The following is a 12,355-nucleotide window of genomic DNA, read 5'->3' as shown; positions in this document are numbered from 1 at the left end:
AGTGGTAGAGAAAAGGGAGATTACATCCTTTCCCCAGAGCCTGGTTTTCTTCTGACTAAACACATGAAATGCTGTTGTGTTTTGTCAGAGCTGCTTTAGAAAAGTCATAATCTGTTTTTTTTTAATCCAGGGAGAACATTTAGATCGAGCCATGTCCAAGCGCGAGGTGGAGGCTTGGATAGGTGACGGCCTGTGTTCAGTGAAGACCCTGACACACAGCCACTTGTACTGCGAGCCACCAGCTCAGCAGCCCTCGGTCAAAGGTAGGAAGAAGCAGGATGGCGTGGACAGTCTGCCTGAGTTCACAGTGAGTACATGATACAAAGAACTGTGAATTTGAGTTTAGTGAACCCTCTCAAGTTCATATAGTAAGGACTTAGGATTTTTAGGTGTAGTGTTAAACTTGTTCTTTTTCACCTGCTTTTCAGGTGAAAATGGGAAATCTGAACTTTTCTCTGGGCAGAGTAGAGTACGACAGCCAGACACAGTCTACATTTCCTCTAGAGGCTCAGGTGGGAGTCGGTGTTGGAGCATCCATAGTGGCTCTCATTGTGCTCATCATAGTGCTCATATACAGGTAAACATGTTCAATTCACGGAGCATCAGTTTCTCATTTGATCAACATATTGGTTGGTTTTGACCTTAATATTGCCTCTTCATCATGGCTTGTGGTTCAGGAGAAAGAGCAAACAGGCCATGAGGGACTATAAGAAAGTCCAGATCCAGCTGGAGAACCTGGAGACGAGTGTCAGAGACCGCTGTAAGAAGGAGTTCACAGGTAACTTCTTCTTTTTCTTCTGGACTTTTAGAGGATGCATCTTCTTAAAATAAGACCAAAACTAAGACCTTTATTCCTCTTTTTAGACTTGATGACAGAGATGATGGACATGTCCAGTGATTTGGTGGGCTCTGGGATTCCCTTCCTGGATTACCGAACGTATGCTGAGCGCATTTTCTTCCCGGGGCACCAGGAGTCCCCACTCAGACGAGATCTGGATGTTCCAGAGAGTCGAAGGCAGACGGTGGAGCAAGGGCTCATTCAGTTGTCCAATCTGCTGAACAGTAAACTTTTTCTCACCAAGGTAAGCCGTCACAGCTGCTTTTTATTAAATCTGTATTTATTTATTTACCTACATTTGCTAAGCAAGCCCCTTTGCAACTCACCGACATCCTTGTGTCTGACTTCATCCATATTGTACATCTTGATTCACGGTTGGTTCTATTTTGCTGCTACTACTCTCCATTGTCAGCCTTGTATGTATGTATTAGAAGGACGGGGAGGTCCCATACTAGAGCTATACTGCCAAGGTTTACTGGTCTCGACAGAAACAAGGGGGATTTTTCACACACAGATTAAGTAACTTCATATTCTCACCTTTTTTTGTTTTTCCAGTTTATTCACACTCTCGAGGTGCAGCGGACCTTCTCCCCCAGGGACCGGGCCTACGTGGCCTCTCTGCTGACTGTAGCTCTGCACGGTAAACTCGAGTACTTCACAGACATCCTGAAGACGTTGCTCAATGATCTAGTGGAACAGTATGTGGCCAAGAACCCCAAACTGATGCTGAGGAGGTGATGGCGTTTTTTAACCTGTCCTAGTTGGCGAGTAGGAGATATTTTTCATCCACGGATCGTTTACATGTGTTTTATTTTTTTCTCCCAGAACCGAATCAGTTGTTGAGAAGCTGCTGACAAACTGGATGTCCATTTGTCTCTTCACGTTTCTGAGGGTAAGTTGTTTTAAGGTTGACCAAACATTAGCAGGCTGGACACTGGCACCAGCATCAGTGAATTATGACGAACATCAGTTACTACTATAGTGTTATTTGAAGTTATAAAAAAGAAGGTTTTTACTGTGATGTTTTTATGTCAGGAAAATGTTTTAAGAACCTGAAAAGGGGGAAAATCTGCTAAAATTGTGCTTTCAAGGTCATTTTTAACAACTTTGGTACAGAACTGCTAAAATTTCTTCCCTTTGAAAAGCACATCACAGTCTTGGCAATAAGGTGATCAGAAACATTCATTCATTTATGTTTTCTAAAAGAAAAAATTGTATTCAATTTGATTTATTTAATTTTTTTTAACCCTTTAAGGGGTATAGTTGCTGGAGTTTACCCTTCCTCTTCCTCTAAAAGACAGTGTTAGAGTTTTATCAGAAAACTTTTCTTATAAGATTCTGAAAAAAGAAAAGATAATTCTTGTTCTAAGAAATAAAACAAAAATTTGACTAAAATAAAAAAAATAAAAAAATCACACAATGGTGTGTACTATTCTCTTCACAGTATTAAAGAAAACTGGCTTTAATTTCTGATTTCTTTTTTAAAGAGCAACAGGAGGCTCCGGTGCTAAACTAAGCAAGAAGACAAGTCCATCTAAATCTCTAGTTTGAGGCCTGACGGTTCCTCAACAAGCAGTGTCGTTAAATAGTACCCACAGCGTAACAGACCATAACAGAAGATGCCATGGGAACACACAACTGTTTGATGCTAAAAACTTCATCTTCATATGATTAGATACTCCGATAAATGTTGCAAATAAGCAGGAGGGAGTTCTAACTGCAGCGCTGCATGAATCTGCTCTCAGTTGTTGAATTATAACATTAAAACACCTCATTACAGGAGGAACAGACGCGCTGTATTTAAAGTACATTTCACAGAAAGTCAGTGGAGATCAAATGTCGCTCACCAGTAAGACAGTGTGACTGATCAGAAGTATGAAATACCACTTTAATGAATTAATTCTTCATGCCTGGCCAGGAATCAGCAGGGGAATCTTTCTACATGCTGTTCAGAGCAATAAAGCACCAGGTGGATAAGGGACCCGTGGACGCTGTGACTGGAAAAGCCAAGTACACACTTAACGACAACCGACTCCTGCGAGAGGACGTGGAGTACCGCACACTGGTTAGAACACACACGTCCTTTGATTGCAGCATTGTTAATGTTGGAAGGAGAAACTCATAGAAACACTACAACTCAAACTATTTGGTTTATTATCATATGCTGATATTTAACTGAATAAGCTAATAAACTAAGTACGTCCTTACTGCTCCCACAGGAATTAAGAGGTTGGCTACACTTCAATGCGTTGATGATAAATTGGTCATCAACACGTGTGAGAACGTTTATAAAAGCAGATTTTTGTCACTTTGGTCTGGAGCATTCAGGGTTGCATAAAAACAATACAACAGTCTTTCCAGGAGTGGGTGTATCAGGAAATTCAACACAAAGTGAGAACGGTCAGACAAACCTGAACAAAATTCAAGAGCTCCTCAGTTTAAAGTTGATGACAGTACAGTTAGAAAAAGGATGAATAAGTCTGGCTTATTTGGAATTCCTGCCAGAAGAACCTCAAATTGGGTCATGTGATAGGACAGTGCTCCCAAACGCAGCAGCAGCTACAGATTGGATGAAAAAGACAAGAATCAAGATGTTGCAGTAGCCTAGTTGAAGTCCAGACATCAACCTGATTGAAAAGTTGTGATGGAGCCTTAAGAGAGAGCTGTGCATGGAAAAAATGCTCACTAACCTCAAAGACCTGATGTGAGAGTGGGACAAAGAGTCTAAAAAGAGGCTAAAAATGATGACTTATTGCTGCTAAAGGTGGTTCTACAAGCTACTGAGTAATGGGGTGTACTTAGGTTCTCTGTGAAAAGTTTACTTTTCACATAACTTTGACATCTTTAAAATAAACATGACTGAAATTAATGTAAACGTCAAACTGTTAAGATTTAAGCTTAAACAATTTAAAGTCAAACCAGTGTGGATGGTTGCACACAAGTGAACACTCAAACACTCCTCCACAGTGCTGTGTGTCCTACAGTGTTATCATTTTATCCATAACCAGCACTTGTGTACATTTGTCCAGACTCTAAATGTGGTGATGCCAGCTGCAGCTGCCAGCGGCGGCACCACAGCGCAGACGGTTCCTGCTAAGGTGCTGGACTGCGACACCATCACACAAGTGAAAGAGAAACTTCTGGAACAAACCTGGAAGGGAACCTCTTTTTCTCAGCGGCCGCACATCGACTCGTTACATCTCGGTGAGTCAGGTTCATTTCACAACAGCATAACTCAGTTTCAGTCTTCTCTTATGTGAACATTTTAACTATAGAGATGCAGATGTTTTTATGTGTGAAGTGCATAAAAGAAAACAAAACAACTGTCATCAAGTCAGTATTTAAACATTAAACAAAACCTCACCAGTCATCTAAACAACACTCAGTTGTGGTTTAAAAAAGTAAAAGGTGAAAACGCATCCGCTGAAAAGATATCACTTCTAAATCTGTAGAAACCAGTGTATAATTACATCTTCCAACAAATTCATACATTGTGATAAACCTAGAATTAATCCATAAAAATTAATAGGAGCAGAAGCCGCTGTATTGGTCTGGCATCTTGAATACAATGGCCGAGATGGACATCGCCACTACAACTAGCACGTTTCATGTGTGTCACTAAAGACCAGCCACATACGTAGTACATCAAAGGTGGAGGAGAAGAGAACTTGCAGGTATTACTGTGCCATAGAAGTCAAAACACTTTGTTTAATGTTTGTACCTTTGGACTCAAGCTATGAAGGATCATACCTGTTTCATCATCAGAGAAATGAGTGAAAGGCCGAAGGAAAAGAGACAACGCCACCAGCATCTCCTGAACAGACGTCAGGGATCTAACACACAGAAATGTGCAACAACATGCTCATTAATTCCTGACATTGTCAGCAGATTACACATCTGACCCTCCCGTCTCCGAACAGCTGACGACGAACCGGCTAAATAACATCAATAGCTGGTTATAGGATCATATTATTCCAGCTAATGTTAACCTCAAGTGTCCCGAAAATCACACTTTCCATCTGATAAACAGTTTGAGTCATTCTCACACACTCAAGTCAGCAGTGTTAGATCCATTTCAAAGAATAGCAGGAGCAACTAACACTGGCAGTAAAAGCAGCACTTTCTGACAGACAAGTTCAGGATATCATCAGCAACTCCTCAACATCTCTGTCATCAGTGAGAGGTGAACGTCACGCGCTCATCAACTCGTATCTGTTTAAATTTTACAGCCTGCGCCAGAGTAAATAGACATGGACACATTGACAGTTGAGGGAAACAGGAGACTGGCGGCCAGAGATGTTTGTCTGCTGTTCATCTGTAATCTGTCACTGCCTGCAGTTAGTGACAGATTACAGTCACTGTAGCTAGGATCATGCACTTGAATTGGTGATGGGTAAGAAAACCAAATTCAGCTAACTGCATTCTGCAATCCACTGATGTGTATTGTGACATTTTACACAGTGCACCTTTAAACTAGCAAAGCTGCCATCTGGTCTACCAGATACTTTGTCAGTCCTCAAAGTTTACTGTCATAATTCTGCAGCTGTAAGCACAAGCTCAAGGTTACCTGAACATTTCTCCCTTCAGAGTGGCGTGCAGGTGTTGCAGGTCACCTAATCCTATCAGATGAAGACCTGACATCAGTAGTGCAAGGTTCATGGAAGCGCCTTAATACACTGCAGCACTACAAGGTGAGTGCTGACATCACACAAACACTGACACACACACACACACACACACACACACACACACACACACACACACACACACACACACACACACACACACAAACCTCATTAAAGTGTTGGAAGCCGTTTTAACCACAGTGTGAATGTTGTCATGTGACTGTGTAATCAGGTCCCCGACGGAGCAACGGTGGCCCTTGTTCCCAGAAACAACAAACATCACCTCCACGACAGCCACGATTACATGCCAGGAGAGAGTGAGTTCATTATGATGTGTTACCCCTGTGTTGGTATTATTTCTACTGTGTCATAATTATTGTTGCTTCAGATCAGTGCAGCCGACCAGTAATGTTTCCATATAAGACAAATCATGACAAATCCAATTAAGAGGTAAGAGAGATAAAGTTAGTAAGGGCAGCTGAAACTGTGGGGATTGTAATTTTTCTGTTCTTTAGCAATTTCTTCTATTACATTAATACGTTGCTGTCTGTGTGTAGACAACTGCATCTAATGGCAATGGTTGGCGACCTTCTTTGAGACGTGTGTTCTCTGAGCAGATGAACTGAGTGTAAATAACCAGAGGATGGTGCTGTTTGACTATTTATGCATATCCTATTTTACAGTGGCCGTGACTTAGGTGTGAAGATGAGTCTGTGAGGGGAATAAAAGCTGTAATAATGAACAAAAACCTCAGTTTTTCCCAGCGTACAAACATTTTAAACAGAGAAATGTAGTGACCTGTTTCTCACCTACTCATCCAACTGTTTGTCCCCTCCTACCAGAGACCCCTATGCTGGATGATGGGGAAGAAGGAGGCGTGAGACTGTGGCATCTGGTAAAAGCCAGCGAGGAGTCCGAGCTGCCCAAGCACAGGAGAGGTAGTGTGAGGGAGAAGGGCGGGGAGCGAGCCAAAGCAATCCCCGAGATCTACCTCACGCGCCTGCTCTCCATGAAGGTAAAACACATGGTCTGAATGGGGACCAACAAGGTGGTGGTCACTCACTAATATCTTAATAGGTTTTGTATATTTAAATTGAACACACATCACATGGTACATATACCTCTTTTTTATTTTTCATAAACAAAATGTGTTACTGAGTGTTATTCAGGTTTGTGTTGCCTCCAGGCAGCAGAGTAAACAGCTGGGAACACCAAATGTAGTGGTTTTGTTGTGGATTCTCCACAGTGGATATACAAATATGAAATGAGTCAGCAGCAAGAAGGTGTGATGTGCAGAGACATTAGAGACGTGTTCACACAGGAGATGCCACAAAAACCTGCTAAACTCGATACAATCCAACAAATCTACGTTTTTTCATCCAGAGATTACATAATTGAAAAACGTATTTGCTCATGTTCCACGTTTTCCTAATGAGCCAGCCAACACTGAGTATGTGAACATGGTGGCCTTCGTGACTATGGCATGGTACTATTTTGAGAAACCTTTGTCAGTTAGGAACCAGCGTGAGTCTAAATTATTTAGAGCTCATGAAATATTTATCTTTATAATGTATGTTGACCCAACACATTATGTAGTAATGATGAACAATGAATAAACTGGGAACAAAAAGCATAGTGGGTTTAAGCTACATGTTGGATTATGCTGAAAGACAACTGTCGAATAAATATTTGGCTTGTTTTTGTCGTTGCTATTACATTAATATTTAATTGAACATGTTTCCATAGTTTCATGTCAGTGGCTCTGGCATATAACCACCCCTTTAACACAAATACCATCCAGCTTTGGACCTCTGCACACCTTGAATGTGCATGTGAGGAGCTGCTATACTGATGCATCAAAAAACAAGAGGAAGCAGAATGGATTTCTTTGTTCCGTATCAGTGTGATACTGTCACCAATGATGAATGACTGACGCCTCTCACTCCATGACAGATGCCATGGAGACCCTGAGCTAATTAAGGGGTTAAGAAAATAGATGAATGAAGTGAGGATAAGACGAACACACAAAATAAACGTATGGTATCGTTAAATACCCAAACTCTCTGATCTTTGGGCTGAAGGAAGAACAACACTCTGTGTTTAATGCTTATTCAACAATCACTTTAATCAATTCAATTCTCTTTATTCCATACAACACTTTGAGCATTACAATCGTCCGGACGGGAGATTTGCACAGGAGGGTGTCCGGCAAAATCTTGAAGTGTCTGACCGTTTCTCACATTCTTACAGCTTCGGCCCCCCTCCAAACTAAGCATTCACATTCTTTCTCTCTCTCAGTGAGCCTAAGTTACGACATTGGCTTCCTGCTTAGTATGTTTTGTTCTCCCTAATCAGAGAAATGAGGTCATAATTCTACACAAACAGCATTTCTTCTAAATCAGCAGTATAATGCATCATAGAACTGTGTAATATTCCATTCCTGTTTTTTCTCAGAATAAACAATCAATTAATTTTATTACATGTACTTTGTGTCAGGCCCTGACATCAAAATCCACTGGGGCAGTCCCAGCAGCAACAACCTTTGTCTCTGAAAACTAGGTGCCTGCTGGTCCCTTTCTATCTCCTGCCTCCCTATCTCGTATCCTTGCTGCCCACTTCCACGCACACTGTGTTCTCCTTGCTTTGGCTTACCAACTCCTTATCCCACTAACGGCAGCTCTGTCGTCTCTGCTTCTCACATACACCTCTGACCTATTCTACCAGTTCTATGTGCTTTATGTGTGAATGTTTAGCAGCTTGACCTATGACCTACTTAAATGAATAATGAATATAATGCTTTGCTACCGTTAATACAACTAAATCCCTAATACTACGATAGTCTATTCTTACAATATATTGCATAAGTTGTAATGTATGCCTGTGCTGCTTACTTGCAGAATTGTTTCAAGAATTTATAATTGGCATCCATGATGGGAGACTTTAAAAAGTCCCCAAACAAACAAAAATAAAAAATCTATTTGTCAAATTCTGTACATTAGAGGTCAAAATAATGCACTTTCAGTTTTAGATTTAAAGCTCAAGAAACATAAGATCCTGTATGTCCTACAATTCACTGTTTCATTATTAAGCATAACCTGTATATAGAAGATGGTGATCAAACTTGTGTACAGCATATAATTATTTTTTTTTGCTTTAAAAAATGGATTTCATTAAGTAGAAACTTCCAGAAAATTGAATTTTACATGAATCAAGTTTGATTTCCTGATATTAACCACCTGAAGCCACATTTCTGACTGATTTAGAGCAGGTTGACCTAACCCCCTGCATATTCATCCTCGTGTGCTAGTTTTCATTTTTTGCACCAAACACCATGGTTCATTATCCCATGGACCATTAATATAGAATCTTATTTATTAAATATGACAGAAACCGCTGAGTTCAGAAAGGTGCTTCAAGGGTCAGTCCTCTGGGCTTTCAAGGGGTAAAGAGTTAAATCCAAATTGAGAAAAACCCCTGTGACATTGGGATGGGGAAAAAATAGACGTGGGCTTGTTCAGAGCCTCAGGAAATGTTACATAACTGTTAGATGACACATGCACCTTAACTCAGCTTCATGTGTATAATCTGTGGAGTGCCCCTTCAAAGAGAGCATCCCCTCTTTGTTTCATGGTTTATTTATTTCTGTCGCTTTCTCTGCTCTGTCTCAGGGCACTCTGCAGAAGTTTGTGGATGATTTATTCACCGCCATCCTCAGCACCAGCCGTCCTGTACCTCTAGCTGTCAAATACTTTTTCGACTTGTTGGATGAGCAGGCTCAGCAGCACAACATCACGGACCCGGAGACCATCCACATCTGGAAAACCAACAGGTAACTGGGTGGCAGACTCCTACATTGGGTTTGGATGTTGAGAGGCAGAGTTGGAAACCAGGAATGGGTCATGGGCCGTGGGACATATGAAACACAGCATAGATATACTTCGAGGGGAAGTTCATCCATCCAGAGATTGAAGAAGCACCCCACACAGAACATATGGACAACAGCTGGTTTTATGGTGTTACTGTACTAGGACTTTACTTGAAGATCACCTGGAAACAGCAGAGATTTGTCAGGGTTTGCCAGGGCTCATGAACCTTGCCAGAGACGTATTGAACTGTTTGTTACTTTGAAGCATTTGGTTGATACACGAGGAACATTTGACATCTTAGATTTTGTCAGCTTTGTATACATCACTGCTATGTGGGTCTTCCGGGGAAACCCATTGTCACTTACTGACAGTAGGTCCACCTGCACTTGGCTGCATCTTATTTGTTTTCTTTGTACTTGTAAAGAGCGCACCAGAAAAAGTGGTGATGATTTCACAGACCGTGGAGCTTACATATTGTGAATAATGACAAATAAATATACAAAGGACACAAAAAGAAGTGTGTTGTATGTTTGTCTTATTGGTGGTAACAGCCATTCCTGTGTGTTTACCATGTTTCTCATATTTTACACACTCGCTGAAAGTGTGTTTTCGTGCCAGCTTGTTAACGCAATAACTCAAGGATGAGGCGATTATTTATATGTGCCATTTCTTTAAGGCTTATCTAGTCAGCCATAATATGCATAAATGTTATGGCCGATCTTCATTGATTCATGCCGTAACCAAACCTCCTCAGAGCAGTTAGTTTAGACCACACTTGATCTTTGAGTTTTCACCACATTCCAGATACACTGAACAAAAAGGCCCAGGACACCAGAGTTTGTTAGAATCAAACAAAAAGGGTGAAAGCACCAGTAAAGAACCTGCACTTCTTTCTTTTTCTGCATAAAAAAGCATTTGAAGCATTTTTTAAAATCTGATGTATAACTTTACTTTTACATTACAATCACTGCTTAAATGTGTAAATTCTTTCTTGCCTTACCAAACAGCTTGCCACTGCGGTTCTGGATCAATATCCTGAAGAACCCACAGTTCATCTTTGATGTGCAGACGTCAGACCACGTGGATGCTGTGCTGTCTGTCATAGCTCAGACCTTTATGGATTCTTGCACCATAGCTGACCATAAACTGGGACGGGTGAGCTTCTTTTGTAAAGAACAAATCTGAGACACTTACAGAGGGAAGAAAAATAGCCTTTTGGCCAATTCTGGCACATTGACATTGATTTGTAGATTATTATGGATTGCCCCCCCCCCCCCCCCCTTTTTTTAAAAAATGAATTTGAATTAGATTTTAAGTTATATCCTTTTGTGTTTGTGAGCCCTGTGTTAATTATGTATGTTTCATTTTAGGATGGTCCCAAAATTAGATTCCAGAGAATTAAGCAATTGTGTCTGCTGTGACCCTCCTTGCAGCATTGCTACGCACACTTTTTGTCTTCATAGCACTTCAGTGTCGTCCCCATAGTGGATGTGAGAGAAGCCTTTCATTACTTAGAGGTTAACCAGGGTCTCTTTTTACCTCAGAGACGATAACACACCTTGTTATTAGTGTGCTGTTTGTTGGGTGCTTTTTCTGTGGAGCATTTTCCTAGACTGTCTCACTGTGGACATTTCAAAATCTTTAGAGATGTAAAAAATACTTTTTTTTACGATCCAAAGATCCTGTGTATTAATCCTGCAATATACAATTGCACACTTTCAAACTGTGATGGTCAGAGGGTTTCACACCTGATTGATTCACAGCCGACTCTTAATTAAACATAAAGGAGCATCGTATAGTTTTCCTCAGTGCGTAAATGACCAAATCTGATAGTCTGGGCTGGGTTCTGCCTACTTAAGACTTAACACATAATATGTAGCAAGGATCAGATATTACACATCATCTTGTGTGTAATAGCAATGTGAGTCTAATGAGCCCTGCAGCCTTGTTTTGTACCCAGTGCATGCTGACATCAACAAAATTATTTGTGCACATTATTCCTCCTTGTTTTACATGCCTCGTTACTCTTATGTGACATCTGTCTTCCTTACTCAGGACTCTCCTATCAACAAGTTGCTGTATGCCAGAGACATCCCCCGCTACAAGCAGATGGTGGAGAGGTAAGAATATGGCAGCCGGTCGTCCCACTGACCCCAGGCATAAAAAACACTCTGGAAGAGAGGGGAGGGAGGGGTGGAAGGAGAGAGCGAGGCCCAGGACGATCTGTCAGCGCCAGACAGAGGGTAGACTAAGCCCGCGAGGCTCCATGCATGGATGGTCTGAGAGCAGACTGCTACACTTACTACTACCTTCTGCACATTAAGCTCGGCATGTCGCCCTGCTGAAATATTAAAGTGTTGCTAGACAAGATTTTAGGTAACAAATGTGCTTGTTTCCGAAGCCTTATTAGCCTGATCTGCATTTAAAAAGGATCGCTTCAGTGGTCTTTCTCTACACGTTTTCCCCACTGATACACCATAGACTCATAATTTGTCATATTTTCTTATTTAAAATGAAACAAATCAAAAATGAACTGACAGTAATCAGCGGAGAGAGTGGCGAGCTATTAGGGGTAAACATCTCTATTGCATTTGGGTTCAAATTTCTGTGGATTTAATGTAAAAATCTGTGATTCCCTGTACCTCCAGGTACTACGCAGACATCCGTCAGACCATCTCTGCCAGTGACCAGGAGATGAACTCGGCCCTAGCAGAACTCTCCCGTGTACGTTACCTACTCTTGTTTTCCCATTTAGTCAAAGTAACCTTTTTTTAGACAATGGCTGAACACATAAATACTTTTAGGACCTGGAAGTTTCCATTTGGCTGGGAGAATAACAAGCTGGATGTGCAGTTTGAAATAAAATATGAATAGCAACCGATGCAGTTTTTAACAGCTTCCCACCACTGACGTTTCTTCGTCTCTCTATTTTTACTCTCCCTGAACAGAATTACGCTGCTGAGGTCAACTGCCTCGTGGCTTTACATGAACTTTACAAGTACATCAACAAATACTACGATCAGGTG

At 41.2% G+C, this 12,355-nt stretch overlaps 1 protein-coding gene across 3 annotated transcripts in view; it reads left to right on the top strand.

Moving 5' to 3' along the window:
• The window catches only part of plxnb1a (plexin b1a), a 70,090-nt gene that overhangs the window by 54,245 nt on the left and 3,490 nt on the right, over positions 1 to 12,355 (top strand). For all 3 annotated transcript variants that reach the window (XM_013273741.3, XM_025901692.1, XM_005454073.4), the window contains 16 exons: positions 131 to 307; positions 429 to 577; positions 678 to 778; positions 865 to 1,082; positions 1,394 to 1,572; positions 1,664 to 1,730; positions 2,757 to 2,903; positions 3,868 to 4,042; positions 5,426 to 5,529; positions 5,696 to 5,780; positions 6,306 to 6,478; positions 9,132 to 9,292; positions 10,337 to 10,484; positions 11,385 to 11,449; positions 11,978 to 12,053; positions 12,278 to 12,352. In XM_013273741.3, coding sequence (XP_013129195.1) covers positions 131 to 307; positions 429 to 577; positions 678 to 778; positions 865 to 1,082; positions 1,394 to 1,572; positions 1,664 to 1,730; positions 2,757 to 2,903; positions 3,868 to 4,042; positions 5,426 to 5,529; positions 5,696 to 5,780; positions 6,306 to 6,478; positions 9,132 to 9,292; positions 10,337 to 10,484; positions 11,385 to 11,449; positions 11,978 to 12,053; positions 12,278 to 12,352 — 2,100 coding nt within the window. The remainder of the gene's footprint in view (positions 1 to 130; positions 308 to 428; positions 578 to 677; positions 779 to 864; positions 1,083 to 1,393; positions 1,573 to 1,663; positions 1,731 to 2,756; positions 2,904 to 3,867; positions 4,043 to 5,425; positions 5,530 to 5,695; positions 5,781 to 6,305; positions 6,479 to 9,131; positions 9,293 to 10,336; positions 10,485 to 11,384; positions 11,450 to 11,977; positions 12,054 to 12,277; positions 12,353 to 12,355) is intronic.

Source organism: Oreochromis niloticus, linkage group LG20 (assembly GCF_001858045.2).
Source record: "Oreochromis niloticus isolate F11D_XX linkage group LG20, O_niloticus_UMD_NMBU, whole genome shotgun sequence".
NCBI classification, from domain to species: domain Eukaryota; kingdom Metazoa; phylum Chordata; class Actinopteri; order Cichliformes; family Cichlidae; genus Oreochromis; species Oreochromis niloticus.
Note: the sequence above shows the minus strand (reverse complement) of the source record. Positions and strands in the feature narration are given on the sequence as shown.